Source organism: Tenrec ecaudatus, chromosome 2 (genome assembly GCF_050624435.1).
Source record: "Tenrec ecaudatus isolate mTenEca1 chromosome 2, mTenEca1.hap1, whole genome shotgun sequence".
Taxonomy (NCBI): domain Eukaryota; kingdom Metazoa; phylum Chordata; class Mammalia; order Afrosoricida; family Tenrecidae; genus Tenrec; species Tenrec ecaudatus.
This window is the reverse complement of record NC_134531.1, coordinates 287388606-287412888: the sequence shown is the minus strand read 5'-3', so window position 1 is coordinate 287412888 and position 24283 is coordinate 287388606. Positions and strand designations below refer to the sequence as shown.

General features: G+C 51.6%; 1 protein-coding gene across 1 annotated transcript; it reads left to right on the top strand.

The window, feature by feature from the left end:
• Positions 1-1003: 1003 nt before the first annotated feature.
• On the top strand, positions 1004-23345 carry TIGIT (T cell immunoreceptor with Ig and ITIM domains). Its single transcript, XM_075542948.1, has 4 exons — positions 1004-1067; positions 2906-3235; positions 15004-15098; positions 23112-23345. Exons 1-4 carry the CDS (start codon positions 1004-1006, stop codon positions 23343-23345), a joined length of 723 nt encoding a protein of 240 aa, XP_075399063.1.
• The last annotated feature ends 938 nt before the right edge of the window (positions 23346-24283 follow it).

Below are 24283 nucleotides of genomic sequence, written 5' to 3'. Positions count from 1 at the left end.
TCTGCCAGCTGCTCTGAAGGAGAAACACGAGACTTTATACCCCCGCCCACAGTCACAGTCCTGGAAACACAGAGGGGTAGTCCTTCTGTCCCCTAGGGTTGCTATGAGTTGGAATCCCCTCCAGCCAATGGCCGCCATGCTGCTCCTGGCATTTCTGAGACTGTACAGCTTTGAGAGAACAAATAGCAAGAACCCCAGAGACAGATAAATGTGAATGCTCCCTGTCTTCTACCCGGCAGGTGGCTTCACCAGAGAGCGAACTTGTCACAGTCAATTCATGCCAGAGACCGGGGTTAGTCATCCTGATTTCTCCAGAACCTGACACTGCCGGGCAGGCAAATGAACTGAACGGAAGGAGGAAGGGCGAGAGGGAGAAACTCCAAAGAGAACACAGGAGGGACGAACCAAAGAAGGAAAGATGAAACTAGAGCTCGGTCCAGGTAGACCAGACAGAAGCCCTGTGATTCCAGGAGAGGGCTTGGTTCCGGGGATACTGCTCTGCTGGTCTAAGACCTCGCTCTCAGCCATACCTTGCTTCCAACGTCATGACTCTTGCTCATGGGCTCTGGCTCATGAGTGCAGTTTCTGACCCGCCAATGTCCCAACCTAACCCTCCCGGGGGCGGGGGGTGGGGGTGGGGGGTGTCCCCTCCCCAGCAGGCTGAGCCGGAGCCCACAGGTCTGGATGCTCTTTCGACAACGGCCGATGAAACCCCAATGACATCCTTTTAAAACGATCCACTGTCTAATAGCAACCTAAAGACCAGTGTCGGTCTCACCGCACTTTTTTTTTAGTTGTTTATTGTTAGTGTGTTTCCGGTGGCTCCCTGTTGGTGTCGTAGGTGGGCTTGTTGTGAGCTGGGTCCTGGATGGGTTTTTGCTGAGCATGGTGGTTTTCCCAGGACCTCTCTCCTCAGGCTCCGTTGCGCCCGCCCAGTGGCGGTTGGCCCGTTTCGGTGGCAGCAGAGGCCACAGCTGCTTCCTGCATACCGTGTCGCAGCAGCATGCAGTGGTGTCTCCTCGTGATATGGGCCCAGGGCCTGAGGCAGGCGACTCTTCCCGCCTCAGGTAAGACCTCAAACTCTACCCTGGCCCTGGGGAAGGAGAGCTGGAGGGCCTGGAAGGGGATAACCCGGAGGGCCCCGGCATGGAGAGCAGAAGTCTCTTGCAGGGAAGCAGGGAGGAAGGACCCCATTCATTTAACAGCAGAAGCTCGTCTGTGGCCTCTGGCCAGAAAAGGGAATCGAAGGAGGCAGGATTCTTTGTAGCCGGCAGGTGTTGGACATGGCCCACCTTTGGGGTTGGGGGTGGCACGATGGAGCTGGGGCCGCACCTGACTGATTCACTCAGGACAGAAGCAGGGGGAAGGGAAGAGGGTGAAAGGAGGAAGGCCAAGTTTGCTCATGGCTGTTGACTCTTGTCCAACCTCCCCTTCTTCCTTCTGTCCCGGAGCATCGGAACTCAGGAACGGTCCAGGAAGGCCCTCGATGTCGTTTCTGTGGATGCCAATGGCTCACTGCAGACATTCCGCCATTAGAGATGGCTTTCTTAAATGTATTTCTTTCTGCCTTTCCTCCTGGGAGCAAGTGTGTCTGACAGGGAGGGGACGGGCATCCTAGGATGCTGGTGTCCGTTTGACCTCATGTTGCTTTCTGACCGCCACCTCCCCCCGCCACCCCAAAGGGCTGGGGGCTGTTCGGACAGGACTGGCTGTGGTAAGGGTTGGTGAGGTGGACTCGTCTGAGAGAAACAGGTTTTTCCTCAAACTTCTTTCCCCTTGGGCATTTTGATTTTGCTAAAAGTCGGTTTTTTTAATTGTATTTTAGCTCCCCTAAGTGATAACCAACCAATTGCTGTCAGAGGCCATGCGGTTGCTGTTTTTAAGTTAGGGAGCTCTTGTGATTGCGTGGAACCCCCCGGGGGAGTTCTAGGCTGTCATCTTGGGGGGGGGGGCAGGTCATTAGGTCTTTCTCCTGGGGGTGGGACCTCTGGTGGGCTCAAGTTAGCAACTGCAGCTTAACTCTCGGGCCACCAAGACTCCTTAAGCAACCCAAAGACTCAGATATTATTTCAAAGAATATGGTACTCAGAGAAGAACTCGACTGCGGAAGATACAAAAATAAAACAAACCCAAAACCCAAAACAAGCCTCAAACTAGAAGAGTTGGTGTTGGCTGATGAAGGGTTTCCAGTACATACCCGAGTATGAGCCAACCCGAATATCAGCGAGGCACCTAATTTTACCACCAAGACGGCATTAAAGAATGTGCGGAAAAACTAGGCTTATACACAAGCATATACGGTATATTCGAACTCGGGAGCTCAAATAGAAAAGCAGATGGAAATAACCCACGATCTGCCCGCTGAGTCGTGTTGCAGCAGACTCTCCTAGGAGAGTGATGTGCTGCGTTCGTAGAGTAACGAGCAGGGATGGAACACAGGGCTAATCACGCAGCACAGCTCCGACCCAAACCAAACTCACCGCCACTGTCTCTGTCCACTGGTAGCAACCCTGTAGGAGAGGGTAGAACGGCCCCTCTGGGCCGTTCCTGAGACCATGACATGGAACAGGAGCTCCCTCTAGTTCGAGGTCTCCTAGGGAGGAGGGAGGCTTTGATGGCCCTTCAGTAGGGGCTGCAGGAGAAGGGCAAAAACACACAATGGAAGTAGAGGCAGTGGGAGGACAGGGGGCGTGGGTCTGCACCGGAGTAGAGGTGCTGGAGGGGAAAGAAGATTGGAAAGGGGTGCAGGGAGGAGCCGGGGGAGAGAAGAGCGTCTCTCTAGGTGGATTTCCCTGGAAAGAGCCGTTGTCCACGCGAGGGAATGGCAGGATGGACGGGGGAAGGCACAGCGCCAAAGCCCGTGGCCGTGATACTGATGGCAGCACGATTTCTCCTCCTCTCCTAGGGGCCGCGGAAGGGAGGATAGTAACAGCTGGAAATGTTTCTGCAGCGGAAGGTGGTTCCGTCACCTTACAATGTCACCTCTCGCAAACCACGGCCAAAGTGACGCAGGTCAACTGGGCACGTCCGCCCCATACTCTGGCCGTCCACCACAGCGACTTCGGATGGCACATCGCCCCGGGCGTCAGGGAGCAAGTGGTGCCGGGGCCCGGCCTGGGCCTCACGCTCCAGCGGCTGACCTGCAACAACACTGGGGAGTACGTCTGCATCTACTATACCTTCCCCGATGGGATTTACCACGGGAGCCTCTTCCTGGAGGTCCTCGGACGCTCAGGTATTCCCTCTCAGAGTAGCACATGGCCCCCCCAAACACTGTATGGGTCTGAACCCTGGAGTCCATGGGGGGGCTTTTAAGTAAGACTGCTGCCCAGTCCCCAGGCAGACCAATGAATACAGCATCTCAGGTAGGTGCTGAATCTGCTGTGCTTGGAAAGCATTCCAGGTGGCTCTCATGTGCAGTCAGCTCCGAGACCAATGGTCTTTGGGGGAAGGGCACCCTGATGGCATCCGGCTGCTAACCGCAAGTTTGGAAGAACAAAGCCCCCAGCCCGTCCTCAGGGGACAGATGAGGCCACCAGTCCCCACAAAGACGGACAGTCTTGGGAATCCCAGAGAGCGAGTCTACTCTGTCCCATAGGCTTGCTGTGAGGCGCAGTCGACTCAGTGGCAGTGGGTTTGGGGTTGGTCTTTGGTGTTTGGAGGAAGGAGTCCTGGCGGCATTGGGAGTTAAGCACTTGGACGCTAACCTCAAGGTCAGCAGTTCAAACCCACCAACTGCACTGCAGGAAAACGATGAAGTTGCCTCTCCCCTATGGTACGGTTCTACTACTCTGTTCCTCAAGGGTCCCTATATATCAGAATCAACTCAACGGCAGTGGGTTTGATGGGATTTGGGGTCCTTGGTTACCAAGTGTGCTTGACTTGTCTTTTCTAGGCTGATCAGGTAGTGAGTACACTTGAGACACATTCTCATTGTTGTGGTTGATGGATGCCAATTCGAAGGAGCCTATATGTGTATAAAGATTGCCAGTGGCCACTGGGTCAGTCCCGACCCTGGAAACTCACAGTCAGAGGAGAGATGTGCTCTGTAGGCTTTTTCGACAGCTGGTTTTGGGGAAGTAGATCACCAGGCCTTTCTTCTGCGATGCTTCTGAGTAGACTTGAGTCTCCGACTTTGTGCTCAGCGGCTACACACTTTAACTAGCTGAGCCCTTAGGGCTGCTTAAAACAGAGCACGGTGCCTGCTAAGGATAAATGTACATGGATTTCACCGACGTGTTATTCATTCATTCATTTATTTTTAAACATTTTATTGGGGGGGGGCTCTTATAATTCATATAACAATCCATACATTAATTGTATCAAGCACATTTGTACATATATTGCCATCATCATTTTCTAAACATTTATTTTCTATTTGAGACCTGGGTATCAGCTCTACTTTTTTCTCTTCCCCTCCCCCCACTCCCACCCTTGTGACCCCTTGATAAATTATAAATTATTTTCATATCTTACACCAATTGTTGCATCTCTTCACTCACTGTTGTCTCTGTTTTTTGTCCCCCTGGGTGGGGGTGGGGGTGTTTGTGTCAAACATTGTGATTGGTTCCCCATTCCTCCCTTCCTCCCCACCCCACCCCCTTTCCATTCCCCTTCTGTTAACATTACTCTCATTTCTGTTCCTGAGGGGTTTTTCTGACCTGGATTACATGTGCCCAGTATGCATGCTCAGGTCTAGCCAGAACTGAAAGGCAGGATTGGGATCATGATAGTGGGGGGTGAGGAAGTCTCAAGGAACCAGAGGAATAGTGTGTGCTTTGTTGGTCCTGTACTGTGCTATGGTTGAGTCTTCTGTGAAGGGATGCCCTATTGTCTATAGATGGGTTTGGGGTCTTTTCTCCAACCCCCCTCATTCTCAAAAATATGTGGGTTTTTTTTTTGGGGGGGGGTTGTCTTCTGGTGCCTGTGACCAATTATGTTGACACCTCATGATCACACAGGCTGGTGTGCTTTTTCCATGTGGGCTTGTTGCTTCTCTGCTAGATGGCCACTTGTTTAACTTCAAGCCTTTAAGACCCCAGATGCTATTTTTTTTGATAGCCATGCACCATCAGCTTTCTTCACCACATTTGCTAATGCACCCATTTTGTCTTCAGCGACTGTGTCAGAAGGGTGAGCAACACAGAAAGTCAGGTTGTTAGAATTGATGTTATTTAATAGATCATCTACCTAAACACTCTGATCAATTCTTTAGGAGGTGTAAAGTTTTTATAACCAAGTACTTGGAAACTCTGATGCTGAGGACAGATTGCTGCTGTTTTTAGGTGCTGTCAAGCCCATTCTGATTCACAGGACTCTTTTTGGACACAGGAGAACTGCCAGGTTGGGCTCTCTGGAGTGCATCTTTATAGGAGTAGATCACCAGGTCTTCTCTCCCTACGGAGTGGCTGCGGAGTTAACCATTGCACCACCAGGGCTGAGGCCCACTCTTGGCTTTGCTGCTGGGTCTCAGGCAAGATGACTGGGCTTCTCTGTGCATTAGCTGGCTCCTCTGTGATGCGAAGGGAGTCAAAGGTTCTTCTTACAACGTGTAAACAAATGGAGGCTTAACTGATTCCATATAAGGGACTACACATGAAACACTGTGTAACACACTTCTCATTCCCACTGGCTGGCAGATCTAAGGAGAAGTTGAGGCTTGGAGTGGTTCAGAGTATTGAGCTGATTTTAACACCAGTGTTCTGGAGTCAGTAAATGACCCTCTTAGAATGGCTGTTTACTGCCATCTCTGTAGATGGAGATTAAATTTTATGGCGAAATCTGGGAAACCCACAGGATCTTCCTTGGGCTTCCTTGAAGCAATCAAGGCTGGAATTAAGTCCTGCCTTGGGCATTTGCGAGCTGTGTGAGCCTGAGGAAGTTGCTCAGCTAAGGGTGATTTATCTCTAAAGCTGGGAAGTTCAATGAGGTAATTAAATATGTAAATGACTGAGCACCAAGTCTTAAAAACCCAGACCAAACCCCCTGCCCTGGAGTTGATGTACAGCACCCATAGAAAGTGTTCCCAAGACTGTATCTTTCTTGGGACCGACAGTCTCATCCATCTCCCTTGGAGCGGCTGATGAGTTTGCATGACCGACTTGGCAGTTAGCAGCGTGCCCAGCCCACAGGCATCCCCCTCCCCCCAAGTGTAGAGGCCAATAAATGTTAGAGATCCTTATTTTAAAACGGACTATGCTCATCCAGATCCGGGGAAAGTTGTTGTTGTTGTTGTTTTGCTGTTGTTGTTGTTGTGTGTGGTTGAATCACTCCCACACTGAATTTCCTTCTCCGGGGAGAGCCCAGTGCTTCCGGAGAGCTCATCTACTTAGGTCACGACCACAGAAGATCATCTCCCTAAGCTAAGGTTGACTGACTGGGCAGCTTCATCGCATCAGCCACATGCCCTCACCGAGCCACCTAGTTGGTGTCTGAAACACTGAGAGAAGGTGTGTGAACACCAGGGAGTGAACCTTTGGGCACCATCGCAGACTTCTGCTTCCCTGGCTGAGGGCGCCCAAGTGTAAGGATACACTGATCGTCCAGAAGAAATAGGCTGATGGGCGTATCTTCACTTTCCAGCGCTGCTATAACAGAAGCCGCATACGTGAGTGCCTTTAATGAACACAACTATGTTTTCTCTGAGTTTTAGGCACAAATTCAGGGAACTGACTGAATTCAGGACTCTCTCTCTCTCTCTCTCTGCCACGGGAGTCGGCCCTTGTCTGAGCTTCTTTAACCCAGGCATCCCTCAGTTTTGGACCAACTTCACCGAGGGTGGTGCCTGTCTCCCTGCTCCTGCTGACCGGTCCCTGTGACTTGCCCATCTCATACACTGATGTGGTCTCACGAGCATCACAAAGAAAACCCAACTGGAAACCGGGATTGTGGTCACAGGCATAGGGCTTAAGATTCCATTCCATTTTGGAGCGACACAATTCCATCCATGACAGTAGCTACGGATCCATTTGCACTCCTGTGTTTCCCACCTGCCCAATTTCAACAGGAACTGGGCAAGGACCACCATCAGAGTCCCAGAAAGGTGTGGTGACTGAGGGCTCAGACCTTGGATAAAAATCTAGGCAATGCCAACAGTAAGCCTTGCATTCCATCCCCCTAATAGTCTGGGTTCTCTCAATAGAGGCGACTCACCAGAATCCCGAAGAGCTAGTCTCACAATTCATAACTCACAAAGAAGCGAATCTGAGTAGCGCGGGGATGGGCTGTGAGTGCCGCCCAGCTTGGCTGCCCTGCGCTCATGAGCACGGCTGGTCAGCACCTCTGCAGGACTACCCTGGCCTCACAGCTCCTCACAGGGTTTGCTAAGGGCAGTGCGACTGTGTCACAGTCCAGCCGCTTTGGCTTCCCAACTCTGCATTCCGAGCTCCTTCTAGAGGGGTCTCAAGGCGCTTCTCTGCCAGATGTCTGGCCTGGTCATCGTTTGTCTAAAAGCTGCTTTCAGGAGAACCTTAGGCACCAAGGGAACAACAACGGCACAGTGTTTTCTTATTGGCCTGCTGACTGTGAGGTCAGCAGTTTGAAACCATCAGCCACTCCTTGGGAGAAAGACTGGGTTTTCTGCTCCCATAAAGCGTTCCAGCCCTTCCCGAGGAGAGAACAATGGGACTGGCAATCACAAGGGGAGGGAAGAGGAGGGGGCGGGAAGGGGAACAAGGACCCAACAAAATCAGGGACCTGGGACCAACAAGAGAGCAAAAATTGATGGTGAGGAGGGTGTATAATGCCTGGTGGGGTTTGATCAAGTGCAATGTATCCTAGAGGAATGACTTGGATGAGGATGAGCATGATAGTGGGACAGGAGGAAGATGAAAGGAAATAGAGGAAAGAAGGAGCGAGGATGGGCTGGGAGGGAAAGAGGAGCTGATCCCAAGGGCTCAAGTAGAAAGAAAATGGCTTGGAAATGTTGATGGCAATATATGCACAAGTGGGTTTCACCCAGTTGAATGATGGATTGCTATAAGATTTGTAAAAGCCCCCAGTAAAGTGATTTTTTGAAAAAAGATAATGGTTGAAAAAAAAAAGAGAGAGAATTTCAATCTTGGAAGCTCACAGGGTCACTCCCACCCTGTCCTCTAGGGTCGCTTTGGGTTGGCACCAACTGGTGGCAGTGAGTGTGGTTGATTGTGGAACATGTAGAGTGGCACTCAGTGAAGCATGGTTGGCACCAGGGTGCCACCATATAGCGGCTACGTACTCTGGACTTGACCTCCAGGGACCCGAGTTCCTCTCTTGGTGGGACCTCCGCACACCTTTGTGAGCAAAAGGTGCAGCCACCTGCTCCACAAAGAAGAGTCGTTTTAGAAACTCTATGTATGGTTACTGTGAGTTACAGCAGACACATTGGCAGTGGGTTTGGTGGTTTTTTGTTTTTGAAACATTGTGATGAGGGAAGCTTTTGTGGGTGAAAGCAGACTTGAGGGCCAGGCCGGGTTTGGTTGGGTGGCAAGAATGGCACTTGCTAAGATGGCGCGAGCGATATCGGGGTTGGCAAAGAGCCTGGACGGTCAGACCGCTCATCCTTGGACTTCCCTGAGGCAGTCGGGGGGACTGCCAGGCGTTTGTGGAAGGCGAGTTGGGACCATTACCACTTGCTAACTGCCTGACCCTAAGGCCCTCAGTGACTAAATCCAAGATGGCTAGGGGATTCAAGGAAAGCATGTAAGTAAAAGGCTTAGCAGCAGGTTAGCTAGATCCCTACAATGTGTCATTGGGTGCCGTTGACTTGGTCCCATCAGGACCCTGTGAACAACAGAATTGCTATGCTCAGCCCACACGTCCAGCTACTATGGCCCTCCGGCTCGTTAGGGCCTCCGCTCTGGGTCTGTCAGAGGATGGAGCTAGTTCATAACTGGCTGTGCTAGCCCAGCTCCCTGCCTGCGGGCCTCCTCAGTCCAACTGGCGGCCATGCAGTGGACTTCCCGATGGCCCAAGACTCCCCTACCCAGAGGGTGTCCGCATATAGTCTCTCACAGGATTTTAATCAAACACCAAGCTACGCACTTCGGGGAAGAGAGTTTGAAAGTCGGACAGCAGCTGACTCTGTGTATTAGGGAGATTGTCCTCAGTGGGTCTAACCCAGGGTTGGGGAACCTCTTTTTTTTTCTGCCAAGGGCCATTTGGATTATTTAAAGCATCCTTCATAGGCCATACAGAACCATCCACTTAAAAATGTAGCCTGTTCTATTGGGTCAAACATTTCATGAAGTCACCCCTCCCCCACCCCACGACGGCTAGAGCGACTGTTCTTTGGCCCTGGTGGCATCCTGGTTACGTGTTGGGCTGCTAGCTGCAAACCCAGTGGTTTGTCTCCCTGGGAGACAGAAAGGGCTGTCTGAGCTGGTCTCCGCCAACCCAGTGAGCATCAAGGGGCTGATCTCTTCCTGGTGAAAGAGTCAGTATGGGCGATTCTCCACGGCTGGCTCTGCAGGTGGAGGGAGCCCGAGGGGCGGCCACGTGCCTTCCGAGGGCTGAGAGGCATCTCTGGCAGGAAGCCAGCCAAGAGATGGGAACCTCGGTTCTAAACCGCTGGGATCCAAATTCTGCCACAGCTGTCTGAGCGTGTTAGTGGGATCCCAGCCCCGCTGGCACCCAGTCAGACAGCACCCTGACTTCCGACCCGTAGACCTGAGAGCTAAAACTATGTGTTCTTGTCAGATGCTAATGTTGTGGTTGCTTGAAGCAATAGAAAAATAGCACATTAACCAAATCAGCTCATCGTTTGTCACCCTTCAAGCTTCCTCAGATGCCTCAAATGTCATCTTGATGCCTGTGGGGCTTGCGACCGAGAGTCATACCTACAGCAGGGGTGGGGGGACATTTTTCCCCACCATTTGGATATTCATAGTGTCATTTCAGGGCCATTGAAAAATCATCACCTTAAAAATTCGCCTGCTCTATTTGGTCACACGTTTCATTAAAATCACCTCCAAGGTGGTGGCTGGAGCTGCCAGCTCCTTGGTGAGGCGTGGGATGTGAGCTGGTATTGATGACTTCGTAGGGCCAGGGGTCCCCCACACCCGCTGGATTCTCAATTCAGATGCGAAGTCCACCTGCTACCAAAGAGTTGATTCTGACTCCTGATGACGCCACCTGTGTCCACACAGAACCGTGCTCCATCCAGTCGTCCATGGCTGGGTTTGGGGGAAGGAGATCACCAGGCCTTTCTTCCTAGAGCCTCTGGGTGTACTGCAACCACCATCTTTTTGGTTAGCCGTCAAGCGTGTTGCCTGGCAGCTCTGCCCAGGGATGCCATGCTGCTATGGGCAAACCCAGGTTACCTGCTGTGACGTTCCATCTGACTCGGAGCAACTCATGGGATGGAGTGGAATGGCCCCAGCGGCTTGCCCACGCTGTGGCTTGTCCGGACACAGATTGTCACCCTTTCTCCTGGGGATTGGCTGATGAGTTCACACCTTTTCCAGATGGCAGCAGGGCACTTTAACCATTGTGCCACCTGGGCTCAGGCCCCCAATCATTACCATTTAGGGACTACATTCTAGTCAATTCCAACTCAAAACGACCCTATAGGGCAGTGTTTCTCAGCCTTCCTAGAGCTGCCAGCCTTTAATACAATTCCTCATGTTGTGGTGACACCCCCCCGCCCAACCATAAAATTATTTTTGTTGCTACTTCATTAACTGCCATTTTGCTACTGTTGTGTAAATATGTGATATGCAGGATGTATTTCCATTGTTACAAATTGAACACCATTAAAGCATAGTGATGAATCATAAAAACAAAATGAAATTATATATTGTGAAATATTTATCTCTAATGACAAATCAATGAAGTTTTATCTTGAAGCATGGTGTAGCATGGGTAACAGTCTTCACGCCAGGGACTCGTAGGTGGGCGTATCTGCACGTGGGCGGACCCGCCTGGAGACGATAGAGGAGCAGTGTCTCCGTTTTTAAGACCATCGGAAATATGTGTTTTCTGATGCTCTTAGGCGGCCTCTGTGAAAAGGTCCTTTGCGGCTGTAGGAGTTTCTGAGACTGTAACTCTTGATAGGAACAGAAAGTCTCATCTTTCTCCCTCAGAGCAGCTAGAAGGTTTGAACCACTGCCCTTGAGGTTAGCTTCCCAATGTTTTCCCCACAGCACTAGCAGTGTTCTTCCAGGAATGTCCTCCTCCTCCTCCTGCCATTCCCACTCAGCCACCTTACAGGAGAGGGTAGAACTGCACCGGTGAGTTTCTGAGACCATAACTCTTTACGGGAGTAGAAAGGCCGGCAGACGTGTGATCGTCATTATTTAATTTTATTTCTTCTGTCATTGGTACAGGAAAAGAAACAGGTTTTCCCTCTAGGGGTAAATGACACACAAGCCAATGCCTGGACACAGTGCAAGAACGAGTCCTATCAATAAGGCTGTCGAGAGGGAACTTTGAGAGGTCAACGACATGCCCAAGAAGGACACGATGCAAACAAGTGTCGGTCTGAGAAGGCTGATTCTCCCTCACCTGCCTCGTGTGGAGAGCCTTCCTATCTTTAAGGTCGATGTGTGCTGGGCAGTTTCCTGCCTTGAGCTTTATCTACATTCTGAGATCTAGCGACCAGCTCAGGGCCCCGGGTTCGCAGCGCTTCCTGTGTACCTGGCTTCTCACTCTCCAGCTGGGGACGATTTTGTGTCCTCCCACTATATCACTTTCATTTCATCGAGGTTGGGTGACGAAATCTAGCACTTAAACTATTGTTCGGCACCTCCTAGAAAAAGAAGGTAAATTATAGGTACCCCTGAGTTTTGGCCCCTGGTGGTGTGGTGGTTATGTGTTGGGCTGCGATGTGTGCCGTTGGCAGTTCAAATCCACAAGTCGCTCCTTGGGGGACAGACAGGGCTTTCTACTCCTGTGAACAGTTACAGTCCCCGAAACCCAGCAGGGCATCTCTGATGAGTTGGCATCGACTCAATGGCAGTGACTGTGAGAGAGAGGGAGAGCATGAGAGACAGGGTAGGGGGGAGGCGGGCAGGATGCGGAGCAGCTGTGGGGACTCCGAATGAGAGGTTCTGGTTGCTCAGGAAAACCGCAGGTTACCAGCGGGCTCTGGGGTTACTAATTGGAGTTCTGGTGGCGTTTCACAACAGGCTGCTCGCCACAAGGTCAGCGATTTGAACCACGAACCGTTCCATCTGAGAAAGATGAGGCTTTCTGCTCGCATAAATATTTATCATCTCAGACTCGCCGTGGTGGGACTTGGGCTCGGCGTGGCCCTCCTGCCGGCTTGTGCTGCTGTGCCTTGTTCTCTGAGCAGCTGGAGTGGATGGCTCCTTGGCCAGAGAGGAAGCAGATGTTTGTTGTTTGGTGTTTTGTTGTTGTTTGTTTGCATGCACGCTCGTGGCTGTTCAGAAGCCAGCGCCAAGCTGCACACGGCCGTGAAACCCAATCTGGCTAGCGGTGGCTGAGTGGATCTTTCTATCTGCAAAGGCCCCCAGAATCGCAATAGTTCTTTAGGGGATGCAGACAGATTCGGGCGTGGAACTGGAGGGGTTCTGCCGCCATCATTTGGCCCCAGCAGCTTCAGCAGGTGGGGCTTTTTCAGCTCCTCTCCTTTCAGCCAGGAAACACTCCTGAGACCCTCCTGCAGGGCTGGCGTCCCTCACTCATGGCACCCAGGACAAACTCCCGCCACCGGGGCACAGGCTGTGGAGCCCTGTTGGGTGTGTCCTGGGCGTGGCGTTCTCTGGGGACCCTGGGCCTCCCTGCCTCCCCCCTCAACAGTTCCCAGTTCCCTCTGAGTAGTGACTTGGGAGGAGGGATGAAGGCGCAGGGGGAGGGCGGAAAGGAAGGTGTGTACTTGCTACACGTTGTTTCATTTCGTTCTCATGAAAAGCCCATGATAGAGGGTCCCTTACTTGGCATTAAGTTGCCCCCGACCCACGGCAACATCAGAACAAAGCACGGACTGGTTCTGTTCTATCTTTATCTTATTGCTTCTTCTCTAAACAGAGCAACTGAGGCTCACACGACCCCTTAGGTCAATCATGGGACCTGGCCTTGAACCCGTCTTTTTGACACTGGTGACCTAGGTCTTAGGGGGCAAGCAGTTTCTTAAGGAAATGCAGTGTTTCCTGTGCTGGGGTTTGGGGAGGTGGAGGGGGGGGGGTGCGGAATGACTCATCACCAGCTCCAGCTCCCGCCCCCACTCTCAGCCGAGCACTGGCCAGGAGCAGTGTGAGGCCGGCACCTGCTGCATGGCTCTGGCCCGCTACCCTGCCTGGTTTACAGAGTGGGCTTCTAACAGCACTGGACCACATTCCTCAAAGTTCCCGTTCAAAGCAGAATCAGGACTTTGGCCTTCAGCAAGGAGCTCGGCTCTGTCCTATAAGGTCACCATGAGTCGGAATTGACAGGATGGCTCCCGGGGACACGCTTTGAGGATCGCTAAGGCAACTGCTGATGGGTACTGCCTCCATTGCCAGGACTAACACACATAGGGCCACCCTGGGAGGGAGTCTGTGAGTGTACGGATGGGCAACACACATGGTTGGAGGCGTGAGGCCACCCAGTGGGGCCTCGGAAGAAATGCCTGGCAGTGTGTCACCTTGACAAGTCAGTCTACAGAGCATCGTTCTACTCACACCCATCTAATGGACTGCACCTGGAAAGGGCCAAGGCCTACCTTGCCTGGGTTGTGGGGGTGTCTGACAGGGAGAAGGCAAGAAGGGGAAGCGTGCTCTGTAGAGAATTTAAACCACTAAAGCCACCCACCCCCCATATCCTTCTTTTTATTATTTCCTTGGGCCGGAAATTTGAACAATGCCAGAGAGCAAATAGTCTTCCCTGAAAAAGAAAAACAAGTTTTTCTAAATGGTAAGTAGTAATTTCTCTGCTGACTGTTGAGTGCTAAGGATAAGATGAAGATTGGATTTTACATGAAAGTTAATTCTGAAAACTTCCAGTGTTACAGTCAGTTTCTTAGGACAGGTGGATATGGCCACCTGCATTCATTTTCGAAGTAAGTTCAAAATGCTTCTGACTCATTCAAGCACGTTTGAGGTGAAGTTTCTGTCTCCAGCTCCTGTGGGGACTCCACATTCCTGTCTGTAAACCCTAGGTGCTAAATAAATGATGATTAATTCCCAGGGGTTGTAAAGACAAAGACTTCGCACTCATCCTGGCTGACCACTTGGAGTTTCTATTTGTGTGTCAAAGTGAAGCAAGAGTCAAAACTGCAAGGTGTAGTATTCTGTGTGGTCAACTCGAATCTTCTTTCATATATGAAAGGTTTTACTGGATTTTATGAATATTGAGATGGACATTTCTTCCTTTTCAATTGTAACCTTTTGAACCTGAAGAATGAATCAAGAGAATCATAGTATCTTTTTCAGATGTTTCATCTTTATTAAGTTTCACTTATGGATTACGGAGCAATGACCTATATAAAATACACCAGACACTATTGAAAGGGTGCTTAGAAACATTACTGACTAAATGCTTTCTTTTTTTGCACTGGAAAATTAATTACGTTCTTAATTAAGCATTCTTCACTGATATAATTATGCATGGAATTGAATAAAAGAACAATTTCACTTTTGTGTCCCCTCCCCCCTGGATGCTATTATTTTTTAATTATTACTAAAATTATTTTATCCTATAAAGGGCCCCCAAAATTAATAAATCCCAACTCAGTGTCATTGAGTCAATTCTGACTCATAGCGACCATATAGGTAAGGGTAGAACTGCTTCTGAGGGGCTTCTGAGACTGTCACTCTTATCTTGCTCCCTCAGAGTGGTTTCGAACCACTGACCTTGCGATTACCAGCCCAATGTGTAACCACTGTGCCACCCAAGGAAGAGGGCATTGAATGGGTCTGTTCTAGGTGTCACGTGAACTGCATGCCCACTGGACGTTCTTCAAAGAACTGGGCTGACGTCTCCTGTCCTGCAGATAGACACAGGCCCTGCTCCGTTCCTGCCTCTGCAATGGGATGGGGGTCATCGCTCTGGCCTCTGCCACTCATGTCTATGTCCTCCTCCCTCTAGCGGCCAGATTCCAGATGTCCTGGCTTGGAGCCCTGGTCACAGTTCCTGTGGTCATCTGTACCGTAGCCATTGGGCTGGTCACGCTGTCTAGAAAGGTAACAACACATGTCCTGGGCATCCCAGACCCCTGCCTTCCCCTGTCCCACCCTGGCTCTTTCAGTGTACTGCCCATCCTGTTCTACTGAGATAACCCAGAGACATCAAGCTGTTGCCTCTGTCCATGTGGAATGTTCTTTGTGGTTTTTAAAATGGTATTTGTCCTTTTAAAATTTTTTTAAGTTCTTTGTGTTTTTCCCCATGTCTCCTTTTTTGGGAGCTTTGGAATTTTCTATTTGAAGCCACCGAGAGTTCCCAGTTCCGACTTTGACACATTCCTGAAAGTGTGATTCATCTCCTACATGAGTGAAGCAGCTCAGGCGTCTGCTCTGGGCCAGGGCCTCCTATGGCCACTCTGCTGGGGGCCTGCTGGTTGCCGATGACCTCCACACGCCGAGGGAGCCAAAGATGCACGGCCAGCCTGGGAGGCTGTAACGTGCCTGTTCCTTCCACGCAGAGGGTCGCGTGGCTCACGGTATCGGAGAAGGAGCAATGACCTGCAGGCCCTCCCTTGGGACCGAGTGGTTGTACAGCGTGGAGGTGTATGCATGTCTCCGAATGGAACACTTACCATCATCATAAGAAAAATTAGTTGCTAGTTCCAGGGTGTGGTTTTAGAGAAGGTACTTATTCATACCAGGTTTTTGTTTCTTCACATATCAAGTGGGGGTGATCAGCCAGTTTGCTTCCTCTCACGGTGCTGGGTGAACAGGTGGCAGGCATATCGGATGGAGAGCTTTGAGAGCCATGGGGAAATGCATCGCTGCACGCATTATGTTATGGGTGAAATGAAGACATGTTGACTCTTTGCTTTGTGAGCCCTCTTTGAACTGTCAGGCAGCCCAAACCTAGCCAAACTCAACTGCCATCGAATCCAATTGGTAAATAGTGAGTGACCTTCGAGGGCAGGGCAGAAGTACCCCTGTAGATTTCCGAGGCTGGAACTCTTTCTGGGAGTAGAAAGTCTCGTCTCTTTCCCAAAGAGTGGCTGGTGGTTTCGAACTGCTGCCCTTGAAAGTAGTAGCAGCCCAATGCATCATCACTACACCCACCAGGGCTCAGGCCAGCCCAGGTCACCCTAATGCACTCACCTCACAAGCACGAGCTCCTACCATCACTGTCCACCTTCACCCCGAGTCGTCCCCCTCCTTCCTGACGCCTTTCCCTCGAACTCTGCTTCCCCTCCATCAACAACTCAACTCGGCAGCCCTGGTGTTGCCATCTCAGGGCTATGTCCCAGGCTGCCATTACGCAGACATGCGGGCTTCTGCTCCTGTGTTGGGCTGGTTGACTCGAGAAACAAACCCAGTCACGCTCATCTATGTGTAAGAAAAGGGCTTTACATGAAGAAGCAGTTATGTATCAAGGAAGGGTCCCATCAGTCCAGTTCAACTCAAGTCCATAAACCCCTCTTCAAACACCCAGTCACATGCAATGATGCAGATTATCCCAGGCTGGTGGGTGCAGAGTGGCGTGGATCCGAGGTTGGTGGGAATTTGGCAGGACTGCAGCAGCTTCAAGGTCAGTGGCAGAGAGAGAGAGAGGGAGATTCCCAGGGCCCTCCTTCTGAGAGGGTCACCCCCACCCCAAGGGGGCACCCTCAGGCTGCGGCCTGATTGACAGGTTGGATACCACCCCCACGCTTGTCTACGTCTTCAAGTGGCCAGGAAATGATCGGTCACAGCGACCATCTTATTTTCTTCCTGTTGGTTTTGCTGAATCCTTCCTTCTGTTCGTTCTTGCCTTCTATGGCCTCAATTCCTTGTCATCACTGCAGAGGTCTATGAGGGACCTCGAAAAGTTCAAGGTTAATGGAATTAGAAGCCAAACGACGTCTCCCACCAACTGTTTGAAGCTCCTTCTTATTAGTCTCTTCCCCTCTGTGTTCATTCTTTGGTTACTCTTTGAGTGATTCTTCCAGCGATCACACACTATATCCCCGATTTATTAAATAATATTAATCTACATACTCTCCCCCATAATATTATGTATTTTACAGAATTCTACACACTATAGCCCGATTTATTATAAATGAGTGGATTTTACACTTTCCTGGATAGTGCAAGAATACATGAACTATATTCTTTATCTCCCTCCCTAACTGCTATGATTGCCATGAATTTTAGTTCTAGACACAGGTGGCATAGTGGGTTGCGGGTTGGGCTGCTAACCCCAAGGCCTGCAGTTCAAAACCACCAGCAGGAGAAAGACGCAGCTTCCTGCTCCCGTGAAGACGGAGGCGTATAACCGCAGAAACACGAAGGGGAGGTTCAACTCTGTCCTATAGGGTCAGAACCAACTCAATAAGGGCTGAGAGATACATATACACATGTATAGGCATCTATAGGTACAGTAATGCTGTGGGTTAGGTGTCAGACTGCTAACCGTAAGGAGAGGGGTTCAAACTCATCAGTCACTCCACAGGAGAGACACGAGGCTGTCTGCTCCTGTAAAGATTTACCGTCTCAGGAACCTTCTGGAAGGCCACGGTGAGTCAGAATTCCCACTGGCTCTCCCTCGTCCTGTCCATCTCCCTGTCGGTATGTATATACATATGTACATAAGCATAGACACTTTTGTTCTGTTCTGTTTTAGCTCTTGCCCGACACATTAGCTCTCCTTAAAACATCTGTGTTGTCCCTGATCCAGGGCCCTGCTTCCTGCACGACGAGGCAAATGTGGAGACTCACCTGCCGACGTGGTTAGAGAGGCGTGGCTGGGAGGCTGAGCAGGTGGTGGGGACCTGCAGTGGGGAGCACGTGGCCTGTGTGTTCCAGGAGGCCAGTGAGGCAGAATCCGTTTACTTCTGTGGGTCACAGCAGACAGGAGTGGGAACTGAAAGCCGGAGGAGGGAAGGGGCCTTGCCTGGAGGGGAGGGGTGAGGAGAACAGAGGCTGGCCGCTGAGCTGGCCAGGGAAGGACTCTGGGGAGGGGTGGGAGTGGGGGGCAGAAGGTCCCCTGCTTTCCTTAATCTTCTGCAGTCCTGTAGGAACAGCAGAGCAACGCTTCCTGTTCAGAGATGCCCAACGGCTCCCTTCTCCTACCAGCACCCAACTCAGAGCCTGTGGGCGTCCCCATGGAAGGCCTAGGGGAGGGGAGAGGGGGAGCGAGGGGTTCGTCCGGCCTCTATCAGGTCCTGCTAGTCGTCCTTCCACTGTGTGCGATCCACCAGCTGCCTCCCTGGGTTTACATCGCGTCCCGTCGGTGGTGGGGGAGCATAAGGTGCACCCTTGGGCTGGAGTCTCCTGCCAGTTGTCTTTGAACTTCCTCTCTCCTCTCTCACATGCGTCTTCTGCGTGAGTCCAGTTCCCAGCAGGGAACAGATCTCCCTTCCTTCGCTGCCACCAGCTGAGATGGACTCACAGAGGCCCTTTAGGACGGAACAGAATCTTCCCTGTGCTTTTCTGAGACTGTCAATCTTTTCTTTTTTCCCCCAATCATTGTATTAGGGGCTCGTACAACTCTTATCACAATCCATCCATCCATCCATCCATTGTGTCAAGGACATTTGTACATTTGTTGCCTTCAATGTTTTTAAAGCATTTCTGCTTCAGCCATTGGTATCAGCTCATTTCCCCCCTCCCTCCCTCACTAATTCTTAATAATTTATAAATTATTGTTTTCTCATGTCTTGTACTGTCTGATGTCGCCATTGACTGCTGTCCGTGCCCCTGGGAAGGGGTTATATGTAGATCATTGTGATCGGTTCCCCCTTTTTCCGCCTCCTTCCCCTTCCCCTCCTGATATGGCTACTCTCAATATTGGTCCCCAGCTCTTCTCTGTACCCGTGTACACGCTCTGGTCGAGCTGGATTTGTAAGGTAGAATTAGGGTCATGTTAGTTGGGGGTGGGGCATTAAGGAACCAGAGGAAAGTTGTGTGTGTCTTCGGTTCCACACTGCACCCTGGCTCAAGGCCACACATTTTGAAGTCTTATCTTCCTTTTGTGGAGCAGTTGGTTGATTCAAACTGCTGACCTTGGGGTTCACAACCCAACGCACAACCCAACCTGACACCCACACCCCAAGAATCCCACCCAGCATTCCTTCCAGGTCCGCTGACAACGTCTGGGACAGGGGAGAGCAGTCAGGCAGCAGACACGGGCGGCCTTGTTTAGGAAGATGGGCTCTGGGATTGGAGAGATGCAGGTGTGAGCTCTGGTCCCTGTGCGGCTTCACTGTGCCTGAGGCCGAGCCTCGGTGTCCCTAAGGAAAGCTGAGGGTCATGGCGGTACTGCCACAAGTCAGCTGTGGGTAACACTGAAGTCACATTCGTCACGGAACCAACTTGGTATCTTTAAAAAAAAATCATTTTACTAGGGGCTCATACAACTCATCACAATCCATACAGACATCAATTGTGTAAAGCACATCTGTACTTTCATTGCCCTCATCATTCTCAAAACATTTGCTCTGCACTTAAGCCCCCGGCATCATCCTCATTATTTTTCCCCTCCCTCCCCGCTACCCCCTCCCTCATGAGCCCTTGATAATTTATAAATTATTATTTTGTCATATCTTGCCCTGTCTGATGTCTCCCTTCACCCACTTTTCTGTTGTCCGTCCCCCAGGGAGGAGGTCACATATAGATCCTTGTAATCGGTTCCCCCTTTCCACCCCACCCTCCCTCTACCCTCCTAGTATTGCCACTCTCACCACTGGTCCTGAAGGGATCATCCTCCCTGAATTCTGTTTCCAGTTCCTATCTGTACCAGTGTACATCCTCTGCTCTAGCCAGACTTGCAAGGTAGAATTGAGATTATGATAGTGGGGGGAAGGGGGGCTATTTAGGAACTAGAGGAAAGTTGTATGTTTCATCGTTGTTACATTGCACCCTGACTGGCTCATCTCCTCCCCGAGATCCCTCTGCAAGGGGATCTCCAGTGGCCAACCAATGGGTTTCGCGTCTCCACTCTGCACTTCCCCCTTCATTCACTATGGTAAGATTTTTTTTTTCTGATGATGCCTTATACCTGATCCCTTCGACACTCGTTGTTTTTTATAATTATTGCACAATTTATTTAACAGATAGGGTACCTCACCATATCTAGTGCTCAGTACATATGTCTATTGTCTGGATTTATGCATTGATGCCCTTTGTCACACGGCTATTGGGGAAAGTGTCCCTGGGGACCATTGCATCAAGAAAAGGACTGAGGAATGCAGCCCCGCCATCTAGTCACCTCCCCTTCTCTGAGAGGCCATGTGGGCCCAGCTGTCATTTCCTGAGGGACACCATCAGGGTATCAGAGGCAGACTTGTTGTTGATCTTGAGCCTGATGATGGAGACCCCCACATAGGGTGAAATGAAGATGGAGTGGCCGAGGGACCTGCCTCAGGCATACTTGCATTTCCCCAAGGCCTTCTGAAGGCCCCGAAGTCTGAAGATCACCAGCCAGGGTGGCCTGTCTGACCAAGACTGGGAACGAGGACCCACCAGCACCGATGCTTACACTGACTTCTCTGAGGAAGAATCAGCTCTTCCTATTTTCAGAACAGATCGGCTCACGTCAAGGGATGTCCTCGTTCTTAAACGTGGCATCGGCCTGCTGTGTAACAACCATCCCCTTTCTTTCTATTTACGCCCAGGTTCAGGCATGTCTACTGAGTATGCAGCGAGAAAGCAAGAAGTGGAGGAGGGGGGATCCTCTGGGAGGAGGTGGGGGGATAAATGGTTTCTAGTGTGCAGCTGAGAGGAAGCAGCGCCTCTCTAGGCCTGCAGTGTGGCTCTCCCCCGAGCTTTGTGTTTTTGCTTACTGCCCCACTCCACAGAGCCCCATCCACCCTGCCTCTCCGCCTCCCCATCTGTAGCGCCTATGACGGTGTGGGCATTTCCCATCTCAGGGGCAGCGAGGTGTGGGCCAAGTGATATTTGGTTTGTGTGTGTTACTGTGATTTCCCAAGCCTGCTGCTCATCGGGATTCACTCACTAACCCGTGATGGGGATATGTAACTCACTTTCGGGCCGTCTTCACCCCAGGTAGGAGGGTGCCGGCTTTGCGCCCAGCGTTGGCATCCCAGTGTCTTCTGACCCTCCTGCTCCTGCCAGTTGTGGATGGACGTTCTGGCCTGCGGACAACCTAAAACTCCTGTGTTCTCATAGGGGTGTGAGTCGCAGCCTGTTTCACCAGAGCAGAATTTCAGCATGTCCGCCCTTTTGTCAGTTGTAGCTGTCTGACCACGAGTCTCTAGATGGACTTGAAAAATCAAGCTACCCTAGTTACGGGACTCTAGGGGAGCGGGTGGGGGAGAAATGAGAGAGAGGGAACAAATATTTCAGTCCTCAAAGATCTCTTGAGCATCTGTTAAGGGCACTGAGATTACACAAAGGAATACAAGGGGCTTCCAAAAGTCCATTTTGGTGGAAAATGGAATTGACAGGCCATGGAAAGTTTCCCAGGGATCTTTTTGACGCCCTTGTATCTCTAGACCGCATAGCCTTACGGAGCAGCTAAGGGCTTGGGGCCAGGCATCGCAGGTCGGTAAACCAATCTGCTCTAGAGGACCACAGCAGAGCACACTGGATGGATGTGAGTCTCACGGGAGGGAGTCAGAGGACGGACACTTGCTGAGCACAGTGCTGTGGAACGGAGTCTGCAGCAGTGCTTAGGAGGACAGGGGCCTCAAATAATGGGCACATGGACTCCGAAATGGAGAAGCGGCAAACGGGATGACTCTTTGAAGGAGACAAGTTGGCGTCCCAGTTGGATATGTCTTTGGACAAGTGACCTTACGTCCTTCTTAGCACATCCCAAAGTAGTACTGAGGTTGACATGCTATTAAAAAGCCAGCCCAGGGAATATCCAGGGCTGATTCTCAATAAAGGATTGCTTCCTGCTGTCCAGGCGCTGTACCAGAGGGCGAGAGTGCTGGGCGGGGACACGGACAGCAAAGGAGAGCGTGGCACCTCATAAGGGAGGGAGGGGTGGTTGGTTGTTTGTTTCTATTTGGCCTTGTGGCCCCCCTGGGAAATGGACCTACTTTCCAGAAGAAAATAGCGTTACACACAAAAAACCATATAAGGTTTAGGGGGTTTTCAAATCCTTAGCGAGCCCCTCTCTGGATTCTCGGGACAGACAGTGGACGCCGTGGAAGGCTCCGGGTGGTCACCTGGCCTGGACGAGCTTTCATTTGAACGTCCGCTCTGCTGCGCTCATGCAGAAGGAGGGAGGGTGAGGGCAGGCTGGCGTGGGAGTCCCGGGGAGAGAGACCAGAATGAGGGAATCCATCTCGGAGCTATCTAGTGTTCAAAGTAGACGGAGTCTAAGGCTGGTTGGGGATGAATGTTAACCTCCAACTTTCTCATCAGCCGGTAGGAGAAACCAAGACAGAGCATGTAGGCGTGGGACCCATGGGCAGGGGTGGAGGGGGGTGTGTGTGTGTGGGGGGATGGGACTCCCTTCCTGAGTCTGCACTTGCGGCGGGTCACTCGGTATTGCTGTTTCCATGAATAGCACTAGGCCAGGGACCTGGTGGCTGGGCAGCAAGTTGGATGCAGCCGCTCAGAGAGAGAGGATTGCTTGTGGGGTGGGAGAAAGCAGAGGTCAGAACCCCGGGAGCCGCTGCCTCTGGGGAAGGATGTTAGAAGGAACAAGAGCTGGCACGAGTTTCAGGTGGGTGGGGGGTGGGGAGAGCAGAGGACTGTCGAGGAACCAGGCAAGAGGGATGCCTTGGGAAGCAGGGAAAGAGACTGTGTAAAAATGAGAGGTCCACGGTGTCTACGGCAGGGACGAAGGATGGAGAATTCATTGGGACTGACTAAATGCCGCCTTGGGGGGGTGGGGAGAGGGGTTAGGGGACAGGAAGCAAGGGGCGTGGGTGCCAGCGAATGCACAGTGATGCCAGTGGGGTGGTTCCTGCCGGAATCCCGGATTAACAAGGTTGACAAATTTGGGGGTGAGGCTCTGGTGTCTGTGCCTCGGGCCCAAAGAGCTGCGCATTGTGGTTCTCACGTTAGGGGGGAACTTTGGAACGACACCCCTGCACGCTCACGTTGTAATCCGTTTGTTTTTAGAGGCGATCTTTGGGAATGCTGTCTGCAGAGAGCAGCCCCAGGACAATGGCATGTGCAGAGGAGTACTCGTGTCTCGGGGTTCCTTTGTCCCCTGGAGGCGGTGTCCAGGCCGAAGCTGCCTCTGCTGACCCCCAAGAGGAGCAGCAACAGGACTATGCGGAACCGCATGAGTACTTTAACGTCCTGAGTTACCAAAGCCTGGGGAGCATCAGCTTCCTGGTAGAGAGGGCTTAGTTCCCTGAAGAACCTTCTGGAAGACACATTGCTTCTTTGTGCTGTTATGGACTGGTATCTGCGTACCTGCTCTCTCCAACGCTGCTGCTGCTGTGTGTGTGTGTGTGTGTGTGTGTGTGTTTACAAGGAGGAAAATAAATATCATTCTTCTCTCCCTCTTTATTTCGTTCCCCGGGCAGCCCCTGGGTGAATTACACAGATGTTGGTGACGCATGATGTGTTCAAAACAAAACAAAACAAAACCAAATAAACAACTACAACCCAGCCTCGGTTTGCGCCTGGCCGTTGGTGTTCCTCATCGGCTCTGGCCTGGGGTCTCGTGGGAGATGGCGATGGGGGCACAGAGTCTCCATTCGCTCGTTTCTTAAGGTCACGGTCTTGGAGCTTCCTTATGAAGGCACTTTAGGGCTGAGGGTGGCACCACGCTCGGGGGGAGAGTCCAGGATCACCAGCCCATGGCTCTTTAAGTGCCACTAAATGAGGTGACAGCAAGTCCATTTTACCGCATGTAAGGAGATGAGGGAGAGACAGACAGGGCTCCTGACTCCTGTGAAGAGGTACAGTCTCCGAAACTCACGGGGCTGCCCCCCACTTCCTTCGGCCTATACGGTCGCTGTGAGTCTGAATCCACTCAATGGCAGTGAGTCTGTCTTTGGGTTGGAAGGAGTTAAGGACCTATCACACGGGTGGGTGGGGGTGGGATGGTCAGCATAGGCTTATGCTTGTGAAGGCCCCCCCCCAGGGGACCAAGGAGCCATGCGGCTGATCTGGTGGGGGCAGGGACTTTGTCAAGGGGACTTGTCCGAGGGAAACCTGGTGGGACCTGGAGGCTCCGTGCCAAACGCAGCGGCGTTCCCTGGCGCCCAGCATCCACGGGGTCTGCAGAGCTGGCCCTCCGGCAGGCCGCTTCCAGTCTGCTCGTGTGATGACTCAGAGCC

Excerpts from the sequence above, each read along its gene's own strand:
- TIGIT (XM_075542948.1), top strand. The coding sequence starts at position 1,004 with ATGCAGTGGTGTCTCCTCGTGATATGGGCCCAGGGCCTGAGGCAGGCG. Across the intron at positions 1,068-2,905 it reads GGCGACTCTTCCCGCCTCAG|GGGCCGCGGAAGGGAGGATA; the intron begins GTAAGACCTCAA and ends CTCCTCTCCTAG. Across the intron at positions 15,099-23,111 it reads TGGTCACGCTGTCTAGAAAG|AGGCGATCTTTGGGAATGCT; the intron begins GTAACAACACAT and ends GTTTGTTTTTAG.